This window comes from Centruroides vittatus, unplaced genomic scaffold (assembly GCF_030686945.1).
Source record: "Centruroides vittatus isolate TY-2023 unplaced genomic scaffold, ASM3068694v2 contig_352, whole genome shotgun sequence".
Classification (NCBI taxonomy): Eukaryota; Metazoa; Arthropoda; class Arachnida; order Scorpiones; family Buthidae; genus Centruroides; species Centruroides vittatus.
The window spans coordinates 672,644-697,558 of NW_027122175.1; the positions used below are offsets into that span (position 1 = coordinate 672,644).

General features: G+C 32.9%; 3 protein-coding genes across 4 annotated transcripts in view; 2 read left to right on the forward strand and 1 right to left on the reverse strand.

The window, feature by feature from the left end:
- Positions 1 to 2,277, forward strand: part of LOC136974652 (ATPase family gene 2 protein homolog A-like) — a 67,607-nt gene extending 65,330 nt beyond the window's left edge. For both annotated transcript variants that reach the window (XM_067269581.1, XM_067269583.1), the window contains exons 14-15: positions 328 to 492; positions 2,087 to 2,277. In XM_067269581.1, the coding sequence (XP_067125682.1) occupies positions 328 to 492; positions 2,087 to 2,257 (336 nt within the window). In that variant the 3' untranslated portion in view covers positions 2,258 to 2,277. The remainder of the gene's footprint in view (positions 1 to 327; positions 493 to 2,086) is intronic.
- A 945-nt stretch (positions 2,278 to 3,222) lies between these two features.
- LOC136974676 (uncharacterized) lies at positions 3,223 to 5,529 on the reverse strand. The gene is made up of 2 exons (XM_067269618.1): positions 5,497 to 5,529; positions 3,223 to 4,251 (listed from the first exon to the last, which is right to left on the reverse strand). The coding sequence occupies exon 2, from the start codon at positions 4,219 to 4,221 to the stop codon at positions 3,307 to 3,309; it is 915 nt and encodes a 304-aa protein (XP_067125719.1). The 5' UTR covers positions 4,222 to 4,251; positions 5,497 to 5,529; the 3' UTR covers positions 3,223 to 3,306.
- Positions 5,530 to 14,360: 8,831 nt separating this feature from the next.
- Positions 14,361 to 24,183, forward strand: LOC136974692 (beta-alanine transporter-like). Its single transcript, XM_067269634.1, has 9 exons — positions 14,361 to 14,759; positions 18,047 to 18,150; positions 18,227 to 18,381; positions 18,461 to 18,629; positions 21,116 to 21,254; positions 21,320 to 21,635; positions 21,782 to 21,912; positions 22,045 to 22,202; positions 24,129 to 24,183. The coding sequence occupies exons 1-9, from the start codon at positions 14,361 to 14,363 to the stop codon at positions 24,181 to 24,183; spliced, it is 1,626 nt and encodes a 541-aa protein (XP_067125735.1).
- Positions 24,184 to 24,915: the final 732 nt, after the last annotated feature.

Genomic DNA, 24,915 nt, shown 5'->3' on the forward strand with positions numbered 1-24,915 from the left:
AGCCATATAGAACAGTGAGTAATGATGAAATTTTTTGGTGTAAAGAACATTAATTAAAAGAAATTGGCAAGTTTTAAGCAGAGTTTGAAAAAAGAAATGTATGAAAGAGTGCATACTGTGCAGGTGCATTGCCAGTCAGTGATATAATCCAGCAGATCATTTCACATTTATCAAAAATTGGGTTATTAGATGTTTACATATTAAGTTTTACTATATATAGCATATATAAGAATTTGAAAATTTTATTATAGAAATAATTTTAAAATATAACAATTTAATTGTGAAAAGTCGAGAATTTATATATATTTAATTTGATATGTTTCCTAGGCACTACTGAGACCTGGAAGATTAGACAGCATAATTTATGTTCCATTACCAGATGCAAGTAGTCGGAAAGAAATATTAGAAATTAAATTAAAGAAACAGCCTACATCTTCTGATGTAGACATCTCATTATTAACTGAACATACAAAAGGATTTTCTGGTGCTGAGGTATTTCAGTGTTCTTTGTTTTTTTTTTAATTAACCCATTTTACACCTTAAGATTGTATAATGTAGTCTTAGGAGGGCAATGGCAGAGTCAGTCTCTATTTTGAGACTGTCATCTACCTCAATATACAAAAAATTATTTGTGTAAATAGTTATCTCTTGTGTAATGCGGTAGTTAGTTTCTAAAAAAGTGTTGTGTTATGCAAATCCAAGCTGTATAAAACGCAGGGTTAGATTTCAAAAGTTAGCAAAAGTGTGCTATCCTTTTTTATAATTTCAGAGAAATATGTTTATTAATTATTGATTGTTTTAATAAGCAATCAATAATTAGCTAACAAAAGTATTTCATATTAATACAGTAAAACCTGTCCAAAACAGAATGTGAATAAAATGGAAACCTGTCTAAATGCAAAACTTTCTTTGGAATGGAGCAATTTTCCTTGTTAAAAAAATCTGTTCAAAATGGAAACCTACCAAACTGGTAAAAATATTCAAATATCTTGAGATTCCAGTTTATGCAGATTTTACTATATTAATTTGTTTTCAGTGCTAAACAACATAAAATGAGGATAGTTTTTTTAGCACAATATCAGTATCTCAGCTTTTCTGTCAACCTTAATCTTGATTTTTCTCTGCATTTTTCATAAAATATGATATTTTCATTTGCTTGCATTTGCCTAAGAGATCATTAAAAATTTAATCTATGGAATAAAGCACTGCAACAGTCTTTTGGGTTGTCACCAAAGACAGCAACATCTGGTTTATAGGAAAGCTAGAATAAGAAACTAGGATCAATTCTCATTATAGAAAACTGGGCGAAAGACATGAAACAACATTGCAAATTTCGATATTCTAAAATATGTGGGAAAATATGAGACACACGATTGCATGAATAAAAAAATATAGAATAATGGGTTTGCACTTATAAATGTTGATGGTTTGTCCAGTGAAGTACTCAAACCATATTACAGCAAAACCATTTTGTATGGGAATATCCCCAATTTTTGAACTATATCAGTACAAAATTATGTTGTAAGAATGCCATGTTGTGTAAAGAATAGCTATATGTTGAAAAACAGAGGGATTTTTAATGTTTTTTTTTTTTTTTTTGCCTATTGAAACAGATGAGAATCTCAAAATAAAGGATGACTTTGCGGTAGCCCCCTCAGACTACATTATGCAGTCTTAAGATGTGAAAAGGGATGAATTTTCAAGACACTTTTACTGTACTTTAGTGTTTCTTCTGTTCTGTTATTTCTGAATTGATGAATTTTAATTATAATTGTCTCGAGTTTTAATTAATTAAATCTATGTATTTATATTATGTTAATCCAAAGTAGGCTATATAATATGTAAATACTTAGTAGAACTTAATTAAAATTTTTTCTGTAGATTAAATATATGTTCATACACAAAAGTCATACTTTTTAAATATTTGTAAAATATTTGAAGAACTTTAATATTTAAAAGATATAGAAACACAACAAAAACATGTAAATTGAAAAATCCTAAATTATAAATTTTTTATGACAATATTGTATAATGATATTGTTAACAATAGAAAAAGTCTATATTTAACGCTATCTTTCATTTTCAGATTGTTGCATTGTGTCACGAAGCTGGCTTGAGGGCACTAAATGAAAATATTAATGCAGAACAGATCACTTGGTCTCACTTCATGCAGGCTTTGGAGTTTGTGAAACCACGAACCACAACAGAAACGATTGAGTATTATAAATCGTATTTTGAAAAAGATAAAAAGCAATAAAACTAAATAATTCAATTAAATTTTTCGTTCAATCAATTTTGTTTATTTTAAACTAAATATTTAAGTGAATTTAAAGCATATAATTTATTACAATGTTAGTGTCAGCATAATAAAATTAACTTTTGCATTTTCATCATTGTGATCCTAAACTGCCAAGGTAATTTGGACATTTGTTAACAAACAACAACAATAAACAACAATGCTTGATGAAAGAAATACAAAGTAATGTTGGATTGAACGATAACTTGTTTTCGTGGCTCCAAAAATCTTTATCTTTCCAATTTTAATCAAAATACAAACAGTAGACCTACTCGTAATTTTTCTTAATTATAATTAATATTAAAATCTCAGTTGTACTTGACTTTATTCCCCAAAACATCTTTCAACAAAGCATAAATCTTTCATTTAAAAAACAAGCAAGTTTTGCTAGTTAAAATTACCAATGCAATCCTTGTTCAAGCCGTTTGGTTATAGAAAATATTACTAATTAAATAATCAGTAACAGAATGGATAAGTGATTCATAAGAATTTTATTAAATGGAATCAAATAGTGAAGTAAAATAATTGAAGAGAGAATAATTAATATAATTTTGTTTAAAGTTTGTTTCTTAATTTAAAAAGTGAGGAATACATATAAAGTTGAGATTTATCCCAACATCCGACACCCACCAGTGGCGGAGTGGATAAAACCACCTAATGATGCTAGTCGGTGGCATTTTATATGAAACCAAGATGCTGTCCATTTGGAATTTTCAGTTTTCTTCATGTGTCTAACACTTAAATAGAAAGTCATTTATTTATACAAAGTTCCCCAGACACACCTATTCTTTATACATACCCCATAAATCTAATAGATAAATGACACCAGTTTGAATTTTGATTTGATATAGATATCGCTTAAAATATCATGAAATGTGATAGATGTTTATTAATCTTGCAATTTATGATGATTATTGTGAAATTTTTTTGTCATCTTTATCTTATTTAGATGTTTTCAACTGTGATGTTTAATGATAAGTAGTTTGAATTAATCTTGCAACATCAGTTAATTATGGTGAATCATACTTGCAACCTTCTTCACAATTACAGTTTGAAGTACATTGACAAATGGGACGTTGGAATATGTTAATCTGACTTTTCTCTTGTATTATTTTCGATCTCGGATGTAATAACTTTTCTTTTTCGGGCTGGTAATCCTCGATCTCTCCACGCAGACATTTTATTTTCTCGCTGGGTCTAGCTAGCAGTTTTTCCAGAACCTTTCTTCTTTTTGCTGTTTCTATTTTGGCCAGGATGTCCGGATTAATTTTAATTCTCTTCTTACGCGTTAGTGTTGTTTCGTTCTCGAATTCCGCTTTAACTTCGCCATCGATGACGAATTCTTCGAGATGTTTGTTGAATTTCGTTTCGCACTCCACTATGTTGCACGGGTCCTTTTTTAGTTTCGTATTTATTTTTGTCGGTCGTTTTCTCGCTTCCACTTCTAACGTTTTGTCCACGTTCGGCTCAGATGTGAATTGATGAGTTACAACATTCGCAGGATCAGTTTTCTCTTCCTCTTGTATAATTGAATCAGTTTTCACAATATTTGCTGATGGATATTCCACGAAAAGCCCACAATTTGTGGGAGATTGGTTTTTGGTTCCACATTCTATTACATTTACAGGATTATCTGTTGATATATTTCGATGTGAAGGTTCGTTTTCTGTCTCGACTGATAATACTTTTGCTTCAGAAAAATGGGATGCAACTGGAGCTGTGGTAGGTAGAGATGGTTTCACCACTACTGTCTGAACTTCAGCTGAGAGTAGAGCTCCATTAATTATCTTACTGCAGTATTCTTTAGCTGAAAACTCGAAAGTGTTATCTTCAAGAAAAATTAAATCTGTAACGATGTTCTTTACCAAATCTTCTATTTCTTCGCGAATTTTTTCGTTTTTAAACATATTGATGATCTCGTTCATCGTGGGCTTCTTCAGTTATGAGGAATGGTCCTATATTATTTATATAATTAATGTTAAACATCTTATGCAGAATAATTACTAGATAATCGTGGTTTAAAGTATACGTTTATGACTAATTTCGTTGATGAAAAAATTAAATCAATCATTAATTTAGCAAAGGAAGGAGTTAAAATTTATTGCATGCATCTTAGGTGCTTAATTTCTGAACATAAATAACTTCGAAAATAAAATAAAACCCTTAAACTCTAGATAGAAAATTAAATTTTATCTAAAATCATAATCTTTACAGGTGAATAACCCTGCCAAGTTTCAAAATTGTTGGTTCCACCAATCCCGAGTGGAAATATTAATGTTTTAGGGGATTAGGCCGTCTGTTACGTAAAGGGGGTGTACTATAGATTACTATCTATGGAATTTCAGGACTTTGAGTATATATCTGAACTGACGGGACCGAGACGAGTTCAACGATACCCTACTTTTGGACCGGAGACGAAAAATAAAAAAGTTATCATACTTTTTCACTTACCATACTTTTTTAATGCTCTCATGCAGACGGCACCATAGTTGCTAGTACTGCCATCTTGCGGTAAAGTCTGCAAACCATGACGTCGGACTACGGTCATCTCCAGTAGGGTTAAACACGCGATACGAGAGCGGAGAGAGCGACGCGACTTCCGATCATCGTGCGATCGCCATTTCGGTTAATGTTACTTATGGCAGCGAACATGGCGGCCCGACTGACCTCTCGTATGGGCGCCACCACACGCCGCCATGTGCTAAACTAGTGATCGATTCACGGTAGTTCTTGAACAAAGTAAAAAAAAGGGGGGGGGGAAACGTCTACTAAAGGCAATTTTAACGGCAAGCGACGGGACTCCCGATCGCGATAGCGAGGACGACTTAGCGGAGAGCGACGCGACTCCCTATCATCGCGCGATCGCCGAAAAAAGTATTATAACTTTATTATTTTTCGTCTCCGGTCCAAAAGTAGGGTATCGTTGAACTCGTCTCGGTCCCCTCAGTTTAGATATATACTCAAAGTCCCGAAATTCCATAGATAGTAATCTATAGTATCCCCCGTAAAGGTCGTTTTAATCATAAAAGTCAATTCGGACTGCATTTATGTATAAATCAATGAATGAGAAATTTAGATACTGTATTTAACGTAAATTTCATTTTACGAAAGCAAATACGGTATTTTTAAATTGTCTAGAGATAATCTTAATGCAGTGTTATATCGAAATTAGTATAAATTATTTATCGCCGATTATTTACCTTCGATTATTTGTAGGAATTGTTTTATCTTTGCTCTTTATAAAATTCTTTTCATTCTTACTAAATAATGATTTAAATCATTCCATTATTACAAAAATACTTTGTGATAATTCTTGATTATTTTTCGTGTTTGATAAACTGTAATCACTGCATAATATTCGGCATTGAAGATTTCATAATTCATAAAATAATTTCATAAACAAGCAAATTTTGGCAGAATACCGTTATTTGAATAGCGTCAACAGTCAAACAATCCCTCTATTTAACGTTCCTATTCCTACGGAAAACACATTTCCATTGAAACTCCATACTGTTTTAAGCTGCTGTGTAGCCTGTGTTTAAAACAGTATGGAGTTTCAGTGAAAATGCCATTATATCCTACGGAAAACTGAACATACAGTTTTTTGTTAACTTTTCTCGGTATCTTGCTGTCGAGATTCAGACTTGTAAATCGGACAGTGTATTTTTCATGATTTATATTAATCTATAAGCATTAAAAATCTGTTATACAGTGAAATAAAGTTATATTTAATACGACCTAAAATTGCACGATTAACTTTTATTTCTTAAATAATAAAATACTTTAAAGCCTTAAAATTATTTATCCATCTTGGTAGAGTTTTACTTAGGTATTCCCTATAGCGGTACTTCCGGAATCTCGACAACACGAACAAATATTCTACAATACTAGGACAGGAAGGCTAGCGTGTGTCTTTAATGTCAGTGTAACCAAGGTCTATAAACAGGGTCTGGACACGGAAACTGTCTCCTGCAATGGGGCTTCATCTGGGATGGCTAAGATTTTGATGTACAATTAATTAATCCTCTTAAAATTGCTGACTTCGATATGGTACTTCCACTACTTTAGAATAGGTAGAAAAGATGTATTTGAAATGCTGTATTCCGCATGATATTGTCATATATACATATAGATAAAACGATATCCTACCTGCTGGAGTTCTTTATTTCTCCTATTGGATGGTGAGGGCTGCAGAGGATTCTTTCTACTCACTCCCACCAATGGTGATGGATTTGGAACGCAAAATAATGTCGGAAGTGTCTCTTGATGTAACCTGTTTAAGAATAATAAGCTTATTAGATCATCGGTGAAGCAATTTTAAAATTAAATTTTTCATAATTTTTGAGAATTTTTTAGAACTTATACAATAAAAGTTTACTACAAAGATGTGCTATTTTTAAAAAATATGTCATAAAATAGAAAGAAAAGTCATTTATTATTCCTTTCCTAATCTTATTTTGGTAAAGCTACTAATACAATTATAACCAGGGCTGTGGAGTCGGTAGATTTTTACACGACTCCGACTTCGACCAGGGGCGGACTTGTTAACAAAGTAGGCCCGAAAATTCTGACGTCATCACGTGACCTCAGAATATTAGCATCAATAAATATAGTTCTAATAAACATACAACATAGAAATTTTTTTATTTCAAAGCTAAAACATTCCTCTAAGTAATGACATATATAAATGTGTCAATATTTAAATATGTATTCAATAATTTTTAATTTTCCGGCTGTTATATAGGCCTATAATAAAGGAAAAGTGTAGCGATCGGTCAAAACATTATCCCACCCCCCAAATTTTTGCATTTTTGGACTCAGGATACCTCGAAATATCGAGATACGCAAAAGATTTCAGGTGTTTTTTCTGTATGTACGAATGTTAGACTGTGTGGGAGGCACGATTTTGAATCGGAGTCGGATGGTTTAACGCAGGAGTTATTAACCCTCTCCCTCTTCCCCCCGCGAGAGGAATTTCGAAAAATCCCTTTAGTGTACATTCATATGATGTATCCTAACTGTGTACCAAATTTCAACTCTTAACCATTTGAACTCCGAGCTTATCATTATTACTATTATTATTAATAACCCATCTCGATAATATTATAAGATTGTGAATGCTAATAACGAGTAAAATATTCATTAAGTCCGACTACACTGGAGATATGACACATGACCCCTTCTGTCTCTACCCTGTCGACCTTTAATTAAGAACCAAAATTATAGCATTAATGCCTTTTATACACACGCTACTGTGCCAAATTTTGTTTCTTAAACTTTACTCGTTCTGAGATATTGTTGAATAGTTCAGAACAGAATAAAGAAATTAAACAAAATAGCCGCCATCATACGCCCGTGGACGCGCGAATTTTTCCCCTTTATTTGACATTTTTTGGGTTAGAAAGATCTCCGAGCGTATAGATTTGCAAAAAACTGGGAGAGTCAAATGTGACATGATTCAAATACTTTTTCGTTTTTTATATACATAAGTTGGGAAAGTAAAAAGGAGTCGGAGTCGGGGGATTTTTGACAACTCCGACTCCATAGCCCTGATTATAACAAATCGACAAGATTTAAAAGTTTGGTGGCGCCATCTGTTATTATACTTTATTTTAAAAACCTTTTATATTTTCAACTATTATAAATGGCAAAAAGCTTAATTTTGAATGTAGGGATGGGCTTTATAAAAAATTGTAAATGCTAATACAGGTATACCTCGCCTTACGTCGGTAATTGGTTCCAGGAGAGGTGACGTAAGTCGAAACTACGGTGAAAACGCCAATAATGAGCACTTAAAGACCGCTAAATAAGACAACACAGAAACACATGTTTTCATGTTTCGTTCTCTAGGATTTATGGTGATTATATTAACATTTACTGTAAATGTACATATTTTAATATGATTTTATGTGCTTTTAACGCCTTTTAAGTGATATTACGACTTCAATATTTGTGGCGGACGGATGTAAAGTCGAATAAAATGACTTAAACTTCGCTCGATAGAAACCACGTGATGACTTAAACTTGATTTTTATTTTTCCATATACTTTTTTGACAAACGACGCATAATCGAGAACGACGTAACTCGAGTATACCTGTATTACCTGTAACGAGTAAATCGTCATTAATTAAGTCCGACTCTACTGGAGATACACATGACCCCGTTTACTTCTTACCCCTCGATCTTAAACCACCAAAATTTAATAGCATCACTCCTCCTAATAAACAAATCTCCCTGCAACATTTCAGAAATTTTCGACAAAAAGGACTGGAGTTATTAAGGTTCAAAGAGGATGGACAGAATCGTGCCCCCACACATATATATACAGAAATATTCCCCCATTCATATATACTGTATATAGAAAAAAAAACAATTTTTTGCATTTTTTGACGTTACAAGGTCTCCTGAGTCGAAAAATATAAAAACTCGGAGAAGGGTCATTTTTTGACCAATGACCACACTTTCCCTGTGTTACATAGGCCTGTAACAGCGGGGATAAGTAAAAGTCGAAAAGGACTTTTATAGAAATTTTTCTTGTATCTTGTATTCTCTTGTAAATTTCTCAAAGTAACTTGTATATGATTTTTATATTTAACACAATGGTTGATGTTACGTTCTTTCTTCAATGCATAGTTTCAATTCAATCCATAATTATTTTAAATGGAAATTCAGATTGACTGTCTTAACTTCCGATTATAATTTGTTGGAACGCAAAAATCTTGACTTGTTTTCACATTAAGATAAAAGTATCAATGACTGTATTTTAAACATTTTCGTAAATTGTATATCTGGAATGATTAATATGATTACTATTAACAATTTGGTAGCAAAACATTCCATTATCCTTTACTGGATCAATAAGTGTGTTTTTAGATATGAGATCATACATAGATTTTTCAAGATGTGATATTTAGTAAAACATCTACGAGCATTACACTAAAGTCACTCAAAACTGAAAAATGTCCAATCCCGTCAATGCCCATTAAGTATTTAGAAGTTACGGCATTGTTTGGACACGCACGTGATCGTTTTAATTTAGTAATTTATGTCAATGTTTAGTCTAAAAAATTAAAGAATACTTCATGTTAATAAAATTAAATCATGGATGGACATGGACATGGATGTAAGAAAAGACGTCGTAAGATCCCATTTTCCAATTTTTAAGAAATTTTTATAATTTTAATTGGATTAACCCTGTTTTAAAGAACTGTTTTTTAATATTGGATGGCTGAGTAGCCTCTAAAGAAAGGTCCGGTCATCTAAAAGAAAAATTGTTCTAGAACAAAAAGAAAAAAATTGAGATCGTCTAGGGAAGTAAAAAATGTTTCCAGAGCGACTATGTCTTAATTTATTAAACAAAAATTAAATCATTTCAACCCTCTCGAGAAAACTGTCATTATAGTGTTTAATATAAAAATATTTCTTAATGTTGTTTTATCCAAACACTAAGCTGATACAAGTTAAGTTTATTCTTAGCGACATTGCGATAGAATATGTAAATAATTTAAAGAATTCATTTTTGGCTTGTGAAAATTATTCATAAATACTTGTTTAATGATCAAAGTCAACAGGAGAAGAACGCTCGGTCTGTGTAGTTTTCATTTATTGGTGTAGCAACACAAATGTATTGAGATAGAAACTACACATTACAGGTGTATCAACAGAATTGCTTTATCCGAAACTTTAAATAATCATTGTGTAAGAGACACTCTTAACAGCGAAAAAAAATAATGTAATAGATGATGACTTGTGTGTTTTATTCATTTACGGTATTGTACAAATACATTTTTTATTGTTTATAGAAGAGTGAAATTGCGAAAGACGTTCGTCTTCAATTTATATAACACGTCTGTTATTATAGAAAATGAAGGTGTAACTTTTTCAGCTAACGTTAGAAAACACATTTGTCACTTTATCCCTATACAGAGGAATATAGTAATTATTTTTTCCCGTAAATATAACACATACAAGTAATTGCAAAACAGCGAATTATGAAATGTATGCGAATGAAAGTAATTTTTTATGATATTAACTTATAATTCCAATATAGTGATGATCGAGGACAGAACACATTTGCATAATACATAGATATTAAATTCGAATAATAGGCCTAAACATTTTATGGGTTATTAAGAAAGTTAATAAGAGAGATGTGACAGAATCTACCTACCACCTGACACTGTAATAAGGAATTTGTTTCTTCAAAAAGCGCCCGATTCAGCCTATATGATTATATACATTTGTAAGTTCGCCGACCTTTAGGGGGGCGTAATCCCGCGTTAATCCCGCGACAGGATGGTCTAGGGTCGTTTGCGTGTGGGTGTGAGGGAGGATGACACAGACAATAAGTGTCTCACAAAGAAACCCGTTTATTTAAATATAAAACAACTCACACTATACACAGATCGTTACAAAGGATGAACGTTCGAACGTTTTTGTGCCGATGTGTTTCCTATCGTCGCTCGATAGAAGGCCCCGGGGCAGCGGCAGGTGCAGCGACTCGTCGGTTGGCGTCGGCGGACCTTTCGATGGACACCTTGGAACACCTCTTGTCTCCCTTGAAACCTCTCGGAAAAGTCTCTTGTCCTTCCAATTCGGCGATTACTTCAATCTCCCTTTTTCGTATTGTTCATGTTGATTGGCTCCACGTCCTTCCTTTCTCTCTTCTCGATTGGTCCCTCGCTTGTTTCCAAGCGAAAAACGACCCCTGTTCGAGTCACGAGAAAGAGCCGCCTCGACGAATTTTACTTGACACCCTCCGTTTACTCAGGATGGAAAGAATTGATGGAACTTTGAAACTTGCGCTCATATTTTCCCTATTGTCATCTAGTCTGAGAGATTTTTGAAATTCAATGCTTTGATATGAAGTTTCTTTTCATAATTAACTTTTCCCTTTTTCCTAATTTTAATGATCTAAATTTCGTATACGAGCGACTTGTCAAAGGTCCATCTATACTGGAGGACATTCGTCTACAATCATTACTCATTACAATTATTGCGTTTTATTTTACATTAGGCCTTTTTGTCTTTCGACATCTTTCTCCTTTTTTTTCATGCGTCGCGGTTTCAAATGACTAACGCGTCAAATACGATCTTTGATCGGCTTTTGTCCCTTTTAACAATGGACGATTTTCTACATTCGTTTTAACAATTTTCTAATATAAATAATTAATGTTAACCCGTTTTTGGGACTTCACACATTTTTACTTTCCCAGCTGTTACATATAACAGGAAAAATATGGAAATCAGTCAAAAATTGAGCCCCCTTTCCATGATTTTTACATTTTTTGGACTCGGGAGACCTTGAAACTAGGGATTGCAATCCAGCAGTGTTTTCAATCCAGCTGGATTTTTGCTGGACCAACATCATTCCAGCTGGATCCAGCGCAGATATATTTTCGATGCAATAAAGTGTTAGCTATCTGTCTATCTATCTATCCAGCAATTTATAGTTTTTTTTAAAGAAATAAAACATTTTTTTTTTTAAAATACTTAAGAAGTTTTTGTTATTTAGACTGGTCACTATAAATCAGTAAAACTTTTTTACACATTTAGGTAGTAAACTTAACTTTGGTTCGGTTTAACATTTGAGATAGAAATAATTAACTTTACATTATAATCTAACTAAACATTTAATCTTTAAGTTAAACAATAGCAAAGGTAATTCTACTAATTAATTTATATTAATATATTATAATAATGTAGGGACGGATAATCAGTGGCTAGTGGCTATCGGTCTTACCAGTTTTCTTATATAGGCTATACATATCAGTCTATAGTTATTTATAACTAATTTAATTTATTCGTGTTAGTAAAGTAGTCAGTAAGTAATTAGTAGTAGTCTAGTAGTTAGTTATTATTATCACAATCATGAATCACATAAATTTAATTAATGACTTGAAACCGTGTCGCGCTTGATTCTTGTTGACTACTAACACAATATAGTGTCTTCGACGATCACTACTATATCGTCGAAGGTACTATATTGTGTTCGTAGTCAGCAATCACATACATTCATATCATCATATATCTAAAATACTGATACTCATTAATTTAATTAACTATTTAACTAACTAGGTAGTCTCAGTTTCTCACTAATTTTCTCAATAGCCTAGCCCACTAACCACTTATAAAATAAAAGTTAAAAACTCTAACTTAATAGAATTAGAGTAGAAGTTATAAAATATTAGTCTTGTCTTGAATAAAGTATTTTAAAGGATTAAATAAAATCAAATCAATCACTTCTGTTATTTATTTATTTATTTTTTGACTTTTCTGGAAGTAGAATCTCAAGAAACAAATGATATTGATGGTGTTGTCTCCCCACCTACTTCTTAATGAACTGTATATATATCCCGCTGCAAAGAAGGCCCTTTCTGCCTCTACGTTAGTTGGTTTCAGGGTCATCAAATAATCATAAATTGTTCCGTCACGTGATTCATTGACGTCACAAACTGACCGTAAATTAGAATTATACACCAGGACAAGGAGAGGAGTTACTTATTATATTTAGCGCGAAGACACTTTATTTAGCGAGAGCGGAAAGTCAACTGGCAATTACATCAGCAGAGGCAAAAGGGCGGACAGTGCGGTGTAGCACGTGCCGGATTGAACGGCACGTGCTACACCGTGAGCAGTACAGTAATACTGTACAGTGGAGGTGTAGCACGTGCCGGATTGAACGGCAACGACACCAGGGCCGGATTTACCAATCCCGGGGCCCTGGGCACAAATTCAGTGGGGGTCCCCCCTTTAAGAGTAGGCAAATTTGATGATTCTGAAAGTTTACATAAAATACTGTACTTTCAATTAGATTTGAACTAGGAAATTGTAAATTTCATTTAAAAATAAGGTTATTGTAAACATACATATATTTTATAGCGTAAAACTAATTATTTTAATTTAACTGAAAAATACCTATGTGAAATTCTTTCCAGAAATTTTCCGATGTTTCATAGGTTTTTTCCCGGGTTTGGTTTTCTCTGCCTGTTGCCCTCATGATTAGACTACACTAGGCTGTCGCGGTAATAGAAAAAAATTATGTTTAAACATAATTTTTTTTAGTTTTGTGGAGGTCCCTATTTTGTGGGGGCCCTGGGCACAGGCCCCAAATGCCCTTATGTAAATCCGGCCCTGAACGTCACTCTCGCCGCCGAGCGATAGCGCACATAGCAAAGCGGCAACGTCGACAACGTAGACTTTTGCGCCATTATTTAGAAAGTTAATTGAGTATTTGCGGATCCGCAGCGCTGGATTAAGCACCTGGTGCTGGATCCAGCAGGCCGAAGAATGCGCTGAATCCGGCTGGATGGCTGGATGAGGGATCCAGCAATTGCAATCCCTACTTGAAACATCGTAAAATGCTAACAAAAATTAAAATTCTGGTTTTTTCTACACGTATAAGTCTATATGGGCGACACGATTTTGTTTCCCTGTTTGAAGCTTAATAACTCTCGTGAGTTTTGTCGAAAATTTCTAAAATTTTGCAGAGAAATTTGTGTATTAGTGAGATTGATGCTATTAAATTTCAGTGGTTAAAGGTAGAGGAGGTCTCGTGTCGTATCTCTGGTAATCAGAAAAAATGAAGATTTTACTTGTCATTAGCATTTACAACTTTTTTATTATAAAACTCACTCCTATTATCAGAATTAAGCTTTTTTTTTTTTCCGTTTTATAATAATTAAAAGTATAAAATTCTTTAAAATGAAATGTCATAACACATGGCGCCTCACGCAGTTTTAAATGTTGCCGAGAAAGTTAAGCAACTGATTGCTAGATATTTTCTATATTTTCCTATGAAGAATCATTTTCCGAAGTTTGTCCCGCTATTTCGAAACAGCCTGTAAAATCAGAAATCGGAAATACGTTCAAAAAGGACGTTACAAGGACATTTCTTCACTTGCTTTCACGCTACACTGGAACATTTTGATACTTGTTGCACATGTACTTTGTAATTTTAATGCGCTGTATAATTGCAAACGGGTTCTAATGTGAGCAGTACAGTAATACTGAACAGTACTGTACATATACAAATTCATCGATAGGGTGAAAGTCTGTCAGAAGATGGATTTCGACGATGTTTTACGCATTTTGGGAGGCTTCGGACGATACCAGATTTTTTTATACCTCGCTTTATTAATACCTACGAATTTTCCTCTCGCATTTATAATGCTCAGCTTTGTTTTTGTATTCGCCACTCCCGAACATTGGTGCAAAATACCAGAATTGGATGATCATGGGATTGCTTTGGATGCGGTCAAGAATCTGAGTATCCCTTGGGAGGAGAGAGAAGGAGAATGGCAACCGAGTCAGTGTAAAATGTACGACGTTAACTACACTAAAGTGGCTTTGGATTACCTGATTAACAACGTGTCGTCTTCCAATAAAAGTTGGCCCGTGACCGACTGCAAATTCGGATGGAATTACGATAGATCGATTTATTATAATACGCTAATAACTAAGGTGAGTTTTATGTTTCTTTAATGTCTCTTCTAATGGCTAAATTTCTCCGAACGAGAGGGGAAGGGTTCTTTACAAATGATCTCTAGCCCTTAAAATTATGAAAGTATAGACATAAAGTGAACAGTTAAGTGTTATCTTACATTCTAAAAAATGTTTAAAATGTAACTTGGTTGATTATAACCTGTTTGGTTATGCTGCAAATTCCAGAAGATGGAGATACAAATTAATGCTTTTATATGGGGAAATCCCTTTCCAAATATTCTCGGAGACGGAAGTAGATAAAATCAAACAATTTCTTGCTTTAGAATCCTGTTTCATTCTTTTATTACGTACTGTTCAGAACTTTGGATTTCTTAATTTTCTACGAATTTGACTTTCCCGGCCGTTATGAATGCATAGCAAGGCACAATATTGGAATTGTGTCAAATTCGACTTTGCGGATTTTTGAAATCTCCACGTTTTGAGACTTCTTAAACCTAAAAATGTCAAAGAAAGAGAAAAATTCCACGTGCCTCTGCCTATTGGCATTTATCTCGTTTAATATATCAGGATGGGGTAAAGATTAACCAACGAAATTTGGCATGATAGCTTGTGTATAACGGGCATTGATGCAGTAAAAGTTTGGTGGTTAAAGGTCGAGAAGATGGTGAGATGGAGGGGATCGTGTGTCGAGTGGGATCGTACTTAATGAAGATTTTACTCGTTATTAACATTTAGAGTTTTCTTCTTCTTTTTAAATAAAAGTCGCCACTACCCTGAAAATTAAGTTATTTGCTAAATTGTAATAATTAATGATATAAAAATCCGACTCCTATGCCGATTCCTGGAACTCGGCCATTCTCACGATGATCTATAAAAAAAGGTGATCATTCCTCTCCTAGAAACTGCAGACCGATAGCATTGTTATCTACTATAAGGAAATGTTTTACTTCACTTTTTGCAAACAAATTTAAGCTATGGAATAAAACTATGGGATTAGAAGCCGAATTTCAATACGCATTTACTGTAAATAAGGGAACCGAATTTGCAATCTTTACCTTATTAATGATAGTTTAACTTTATCTTTTAAAAGAACATAGGAAAATATATGCTTCCTTTATTGATATTCAAAAAGCATTTGATTCAATATACGTTCCTCTGTTGGTTCACAATTTGAAATCCTGTAGTGCGAGTACCCGATTTGCTTCAGCAATTTTAAAACTATACCCAAACTATAATATCAAGATAAAACAAGGCAATAACATCTCTCAAACTTTATCTTTATCCCGTGGAATTCTTCAAGGTGATTCTCTCTGTCCTTATTTATTCAACTTTTACCTTATAGGTATCGATCGCCTTTTTACTGAATCAACTGATGGAATTGTAATAGGAAGTAGAGTCTTCGTTATGTTCTTTTTGCTGATGATCTTGTGCTTCTGGCCCCAACAATAATATAATAAAATTTTACTATAGAATTAAATTTAAAAATGATAATACTATAATATATCTACATCAACAAAATATCAAAGTAAAATTCGGAAATTTAAACATCTATGGCATTACGAATCCTAAATACTTTTGGTGTATCGGAGTTATTATTTAAAGATAACATTCATGATTGGAAATTTGGATATTCACTTATAATAAACTCTGCAATTTCCCAAGCAATAATCAAAGATCAAAATTCATTATATCAGAGTACTTATCACCCGTGGTATATTGATTTATTACAAATTCCGTCCTCACAACCTTATGTCACAACCAGTTAGTTTAAATGTAAAACGATTAATAATTCAACTCCATTTAAATAAATATACTCTTTTTATTAATAATATTTATATTGACTTATCAAGACCTTATTGCCCTTTATGTAATTCTGAAGAATTTTCACTACATCATCTAATTCACAATTGTCAAGAACTTTCTAGTTTGCCTGACTATTATAAAATATCTCAAATATGCAATTATAATTCATCACTCGACTTCAAACTTAATTTAAACAATCTCAGTAAAACGAATCTACACAAAATATACAATTATTTCGTTAAAATCTCATCTCTGAAAAATACTATTTTACAAATCAAAATTAATGATTGTCTTTGTTATTATAGATGAATCATTATGTATGCAATCACAATATCGATGTATATAGTATCCATGACTTATCTTTATACTCTAAATTTGCTAACGTGTAACACTTTCCAACCACTTGTATTATCTCCCCGTAACAGAGAAATTGTTTTCTTTTCGTAATACTGATTTATATTGTATTGTTTTGTAATATTATTAATAATAAATTATGATGAATGAATAATTACTGATGTAAATGAAGTAAATCTCATAACAGCCAGGAAAGTTACGCAACTCGTGGAAACTTTTTTTTAAAAATAAGCCAATTAATGTCTGTAGGCTACAAAAAAGTACATTTTAGAGAAATCTTTAATTACAGGTTTAAAATTATAATTTATAAAAATAGCATTACTTTATTATATGCGTCCAAAAATTCAGTTTTTTGAAGGAAAATTTATTTATTACATAGGTCAGGTACATTATTCATTAAATAACGCTTAACTCGAAAAAAAATCTAATTATCTTAAAATTTTCAAATCATTCATAATTATTTATTGCTTACTTCTAATCATGTTTCAGTCACGTTCCCGAGTTTTAGTTTTAGTAGTAAAACTACATTCAGGAGACTAAATCCATGAATACTGCTTCATTTTATACATAGTTTTATCTTTATATGGATTTTCGGGTAATGTTACCTTAGGTAGCCAAGATGGCGGCTCGTCTCTATTTCCAGCAAGGAAACAGTGGGCCGCACGTTCTAACCTAACCTAACCTATTCTAATAAATTACCATAATTATTAGCAACCAAATTATTAGAATAGGTTAGGTTAGGTTAGAACGTGCGGCCCACTATTTCCTTGCTGGAAATAGAGACGAGCCGCCATCTTGGCTACCTAAGGTAATATTAACCGGATTTTCTTTGTATCTCAGTATGTTTTATTGCTATAAACTTTATACTTGCTAATGAAGATAATGCTTTGATAATTTAATAAACTGATTACGTATGCCCGCGAAAGCTTTAAACTTGCTTAAATTACCGAGAAAACTCTAGTGTTCTCAATGGACTAGAAGATAACGCATCTGAAAAGCTTTAAAACAAAACCTTAAGATATTAAAGGTGGTTCGTTAATTATTACACATACTGTATATACATTTATATTTAATATTATTACTAAAGCATGTTTCAATAAAACAACATTTGTATTGTAAAAATTGTCATATCATTTTGTATTTTCCAGTGGAATATCGTTTGTGGTCAAGAATGGAAAATAGCCCTTGCTAACTCTATGCTAGCTATTGGATGTGTCATTAGTCAATTTTGGATCGGGTTTATCAGCGATAAGTATGAAAAACAACGCAGTTTTTTGAATCGTTTATCTGTTACAATCTAACATTACTTTCCTTTAATAATTTTGCAGGTGGGGTAGGAAACCGTGTCTATTCATCATGCTCTTCTCCACTATTTTGATCGGGTTGGTGTCTTGTTACCCACCCAACTACACGGCGTACATTATATATAGAGGAATCTTAGGCTTTACTTGTTCTTCGTGTTATCTTACTCCATTTATTTTGTGTAAAGTTTTTAAAAGATTTTTATTATGCTAAATCGAATCAGTTATAAGTCTATTAGTAAACATTACACATTTTTATAGTTACAGAATTAACTACACCTGATAAACGATGTGTTACAGGAATGATCTGTGCAACTATTTTTGCTGTGGCTCTAATCATATACACTGCAATAGCATATTTATTAAGAGATTGGTTTTATATAACACTTATGTACAGTATTCCGTTTATACCAGTTTTGGCTTATTGGCGGTAAGTATTTTATACTTTTCTAAATAAACTTTGGTTAATGAAAACAATGTACAGTAATATCTCGACTTACGCTACACCGACTTACGCGATTTTCAAATCTCGTCGATTTATCTTTTGTTTGGGCGCCACGCAACTCTTAATTACTCACTCCCACACATTATTGTTCAGCTTACATGTTCGGACGTGTCGCGCAGAATCGACGCATAGCTCAATTTATTTTGTGTTTGTCGAGGTATAATCGTGCAGGAACACATTCCCGCCTTTTTTAAAAAAAACTGGTAACGGTAGCCGTTACAAAAAGACAGTTGAGGAATCGACCGTTGGAATTTGAATGCGTATCCGCTGATACCAATCAGCAGGTGGTGTGATGGTCGTAGCTTTATCGGAGGTACGTACATAGGTGGTGTGATGGTCGTCAGACCATCACACCACCTATGTACCTCCGATAAAGCTACGACCATCGGGAATCGCTGATTGGTCGACCGAGATTGATCGAGAATTGCTGATTTTATGAAGCCTTCTACATCAAATAACTTCGGCTTACAAGTGGCCGGATGGCCGAGCGGTCAAGGTGGCAGCCTACCGCTCTAGGGGACCAGGGATCGAATCCGAACGGGTCGAATAAACCCCAGGAATTTTTCGGGGGGTGGTCCGTTCGGATATGTCGGGCCCCGTCCCTCACCACCCGGTCGCCCCATTGTGGGCCCTGCCGAACCCATAATGGGCCTTCTAAAAGAGGCCCTCTTAGTGCCCAGAGGGCGGAAAGAGTTAAAAAAAACTTCGGTTTACGATTTTAATAATATAATTTGCTATACATATGTATTATCTAAGATTTTATTAAACATTTTTTTCTAAATTATTGTTTTCTTTAGGCCCCAATTAAAAATAATTTGTATGTATTTATATGCAAAATTATACCCCGACTTACGCGGTTATCGCTTGGTCCCACCTATCGCGTAAGTTCGGGGTATTACTGTACTAGTATACATAAAAGACGTTTTTATAATTTTAAATAATATTTATCAAAATTATTCTATTAGGATGATTTTCGTATCTAAAAATATATAATACAGGTAATCCTCGAAGAACACGGTACTTATTTAACATGGTTTCGCTCTAACACGATTGTAAAATTGAAGATATCCTCCGTACAACACGAATTCTGGTTTCGTTCTAACGCGGTTTGGGAAATCTTCTGTACAAACTATCACAATTTTTAAGTGTAAACTCTGTTATTGAATATTTTTTTTAGTCAGTCGAAGAGAAAACGTGTTGTGCTAGATTACTTATTCGTATTGTTAAACAATCTAGCACAACACGGTTTCTCTACGACTGACAATAAGCTACTGTTAGAAACTGCTAAACACCACCGAAAAAAGAAAAAGGAAATTAGTGTACCTCAGCCAGCGTTATGGACACCGAACACATTACAAGAACGAAAGTTGACTAATGAGGGACAAAAGCCTGAAACGTGTAAAATTAGTTACCGTATCAACTAAATAAAGGTGGAGTCAAAAGCCAAGTGATTGAGTTAACAACACGATCTTGTGTTTAACAATACGAATATTTTTTTTTTTATTCAAGTAAGAACGTGTGTCCTTTAAAATTTGCCCACGGATTGAAACTTTCAATTTGTTTTGTGGGTTTCGTCAGGTTTTCTTTAATGAAAACTGATAGTAGAATGTGTTTCTTCCCTGTCCTAGCATTCCTATCAACCGGGTGTCGTCCTTGCTTTCAGACTTTAGCTCTTAAGACTCACTGTGTTTTGTTTTTATATATCAATCTTCATATTTAATAAAGTTTATTTAAGCATTTTTAGATAAGTGTTATTAAACTTTTTAAATAATCATTCGTAAAAATGACAAACGAAATACAACAGGTAAGTCGGTACTCGAATAATTTCGGCACAAATTCTGGAAGAAAAAGGCTCGGTGAAAAAAACGCTCGACTGAACAAAGGCGATTCTCTCGCAGAAATTTTCTATTAATAATATATTAAAATTTTTGGGTTATTTTTGTATGTATGGACGTTAGTATGTGAAATGGCACAATTTTGTTCACCCTGTTTGAAGTTAAATAACTCCTGTGCTTCTTGTCGAAAATTTCTAAAATTTTCTTGAGAAGCACAGGCGTTATTTAGCTTCAAACAGGGTGAACAAAATTATGCCATCCCACATATTAACATCCATACATACAAAAATAATCCAAAAATTTTCTTCATTTTTCGACGTTTTTAAGGTCTCCTGAGTCCAAAATTGTAAAGATGTTTGGGGGTGATTTTTTTTGATCGATGGCCATACTCACAATAGACTAATATTAGTAAAATAATATTTAAAGAACGAGAAACACAAATCAATTAGGCCACATAAAGTTTTAAATTAACCCAACTTATTTCTACAACGCTTACGAATCACAATGGACTGAATTTTAAAGTGATGTGAAGTAATATTTTTATGTTGAAATGATTTATAATTTCGATATTTGCAGGTTTGTTCCGGAGTCACCGAGATGGCTCTTAAGCCAAAATCGCATCGACGAAGCCGAAGAAATCGTTCAAAAAATTGCTAAATTTAATAAGAAAAGAATCGAGAAGGATTTTCTAAAGAAATTCCAACAACAAAAAAAGGTAACATTTTATTACTTAACAAACTATGATTTCATTACATGATTAATTAAGGTGTTTAAATCCAGAATGAAGGATGCGAAAGCCAAACGTCGAGTTCGTCGTCGTATTTAGAACTGTTAAAATACCCAAATATGAGATGTCGACAATTTATTCTGTGCTTCGATTGGGCAATAATATGTTTGGTATATGCTGTCTTGGTGTACAACGCGATGAACATGAAGATCGACGATTATCTTGCAAATGCCATTAACTCATTTTCGGAAATACCAGGAGTTCTGATCGTCATGATAGCTATGGATAAGGTTGGTAGAAGATTAAGTCTCTTCTTGTCGATGGGAATTGCCGGATTGGGATGTTTGGCTGTGATGTTCTTCCCACCAGGTAATTTTTATGTACAGTATTTTGCGACATAGACCCATAGCATAAATATACTGTCTTCAATATTTAAATTTTATAATTCCCAAAATGTAGGTAAACTTGTGGATAAATGCGCATTTTGTTTTCATATACTAAATTTTTCTCCTCAGATTACGTTTGGATTGGTATAATTCTAGTTACTATTAGCAAAGCTGCTATATCGGGTGCATTTAGTTTGGTTTTCGTTTACGGTTGTGAATTATTTCCACATCTTTACGAAATTCTGCATTGGCTCTACCTTATTTAATGGGTGTACTTGCCGCAGTTTCTGCTCCATATATATTACTTCTGGTGAGTAAATATTGACGCTCATAAATATACTTTTAGAAAAAAACTTTTTTCCTTTCTACTACAAGATTCAATTTTTGTTTAGTCGACGTACCAAAGGACTTTGCCACTTACTTTTATTGGAATTTTAAGTATATTGGGAGCATTAATTTGTTTAATTTTGCCCGAAACCTTAAATGTGCATCTTCCGCAGACCATTGAAGATGGAGAAAATATGGGTATAAATTATTGCTTTATTTTCTGGTAAGTTCGACTAATAAATTATTGTTTAATACTATGTTTTAATTACGATGGTTGATTGATAAATAAGGTCGATTCTAGCGGCATTCTGCGGAAAGTGAAAAATATAAACAACTGCTTAGCATCATTGAAGTGTCTAGTACCTGTATTTGTATGTGAAGTCTTAGTTCGTCGCGTCTTTACATAAGAGCCAGTTTATACCTTTAACATTAACTCGTCATTTTTATTCCGTACAAAGTACCAATCATTGATTAAATTTTAAGCATCGGAACGTTGCTCACAATCGGAAAAACAAATTAATTTGGTGATCTATTGTGAAGCGACTACTCAAAAGCGGGCATCTTTTTACAGAGCCGTGTAGTAAGGCTAGAAAGAACCATCTTTTTTAGCACCTCATCCTTCTACCATCTTGCGCCATGATAAAGCAATACCGTACCGCTGTAAGGTGACAGAAGAGACTTAAGAACCTGAAGTTATAGGTTATTCTGAGCCGTCTTTAGAGTTCTGATCTGGAACAACCAGAGTTGTGATCGTCCACAAAATGAAAGGTTTGCAAATATGGACTGAACGTCTAGAGACGAATTGCTTTAAATATTAATTATGTTTGAATAATTATGATGAAAATAAATAGCTTTATTATTTTTCACGACTGTTCATATTTACCTATCTCTTTAAACTAATTTTATAAAAACGAAAACCTTATTTATTAAATCAAACATTGTAAGTTATTATTTGATAAATAAAATAACAAATAATCTACTAATCTGGTTTAAAAAGATTTCCATAAACATTTAGATTTATTGTTTTAGAATTATTAGAATTAAACATCCATTTTCAATATTAAATTAAATTAAAAGGTCTTCAGAGGTCAGCCAGTTTCTGTAAATGCCTTCGAAATCTTTTCGTTACTTTAGACATTTTCTAATTCTTGAAATTTCTTTCAAATTATTTGATTAATTAAATTATTATTCGATATTAAACAACTGATCAAAAATTTAAAGATAGAGACATTTCTCACAAATTATTGGGCTGCAATTTGAAAAAAATTATAGACCTATAAATTTTTACTGTCCTCCATCTGCCACTCTGTCCTTAATGAGAGTTAGAGAGATGAAAGCTGAAACCAGATACGGAAGCTCAGGAGCAGAAGGTGTTGATTAACCATATACGAATTTCCGGTTTGAACCGGAAGTCACGTTATTTTAATTCAAAAATTTCCCTCTGAAAAGAGTTAGATAGATGACCAGCAGGACTCTATTAGGAACAGGAAAAGTATGATGTACAGGGGCAAGAAAATACAAATTTGAGGTGGCGAGCACATATTTTAAATTTAATAAATTAAAAAATTAAATTAAAAATTGCAGCCCGGCATTGTGACCGTGTCACAATAAAGTAATTGCTTGTAAAAATGCATTCGTCATCTTATTTGAAACACATAAGATGGCAATTTTATTTCCATATATAATAATTCAATATTAAAGTGATTGAGTACGCAAAGAAAGATGGATGAAAGTAACTAACATTAGCATGAAATTTTAATATAATGACATCACTGTATGAAGGCAGAAGAGAAAATATATGACTTATGACAATTAAATATTAAAATACATATTGCAAGCTTTAAACTATGTGGAGGACCGGGTTCTTAGTTATTGTATTTTACTATAAATGTAAACTTTTTCTATAAAACATTCAAAGTCTATAGTAATCCTTCTATCTTTCCCCAGTGTTGAAGTGTCATCTTTCTTCCTTTTTTTCTCTCTTGGTTTATATGGAGTTCAAGTGTCATAAATGTTGCAATATTTTATATACAGAGAAAGCTCCTGACACTATAGAAATGTTTTTTATAAAGCAAGAAACTCATGACGGTTCTATAACATAAATTTTGGTAATAAATATTACTAATAAAGATTTTATAATTTTTTTCAGTAAAAGAAGAACTACAGCATATAATTTAGTCGAAACAAAGAGAAGAAGTATTTAGAAACAAAGAGAAGAAGTATTTAGTGTAAAACGTATGGAGCGCTTTTAAAAACCGATAAAATTGATAAAGAATATCAAATTAAAATAGGAATATAAACAAACTTCAGCTAAATAAACAAACTTTAGCGCGACCATTCGTTCACTCTAAAATTAGAAATAAAGTCTGGAACTGAATTGAAGTGCCTAAAATAATAAAAATTATATATAAGAATCAGATCTATGCATTTTTAAGAGTTAATTATTACACGACACTGCCCTACAGGTTCTGAGGTTCTTTCTACTTAATATTTATTTAAAAGATCCGTTTACACGAGCGTTCGTTGGTGGGAGAGTAGCACTATTTAGCAAAATTTGATCGTACATAAATACGGTAGTCAAGATTTTAAATATGTGACCGAAAATGTTCAAATCAATTGTATTTATATAAATTATTCAGGAGAAAATGACTGTATGAGGATGAAAAAATTGTTACACATTATTCATTGGTTTGGTGTCGTAGAATAAGGCAACACAATCGAGGACAGAATTCGTTTACTCGTCTATATCAAATTCACGACGAGTAAATTATTACAAATGTCACAGACGTTATCCATGAATATATTTTGTTTAACTTAATTTAAATTAATCAACATAACTACAGTACTCCTCGTATAACACGGTAGTTGCGTTCCAAAAAAGTGTTGTGTTAAGCGAAACCGTGTTACACGAAACAAGACTGATGCAAAACGTAGGG

Bases quoted from the DNA above. Each gene is read 5' to 3' on its own strand.
- LOC136974676 (XM_067269618.1), bottom strand. From the start codon at position 4,221: ATGAACGAGATCATCAATATGTTTAAAAACGAAAAAATTCGCGAAGAA.
- LOC136974692 (XM_067269634.1), top strand. From the start codon at position 14,361: ATGGATTTCGACGATGTTTTACGCATTTTGGGAGGCTTCGGACGATAC. The intron at 14,760-18,046 runs GTGAGTTTTATG...TGTATTTTCCAG, and splicing joins ATAATACGCTAATAACTAAG to TGGAATATCGTTTGTGGTCA. The intron at 21,636-21,781 runs GTAATTTTTATG...TTTTCTCCTCAG, and splicing joins TGTGATGTTCTTCCCACCAG to ATTACGTTTGGATTGGTATA.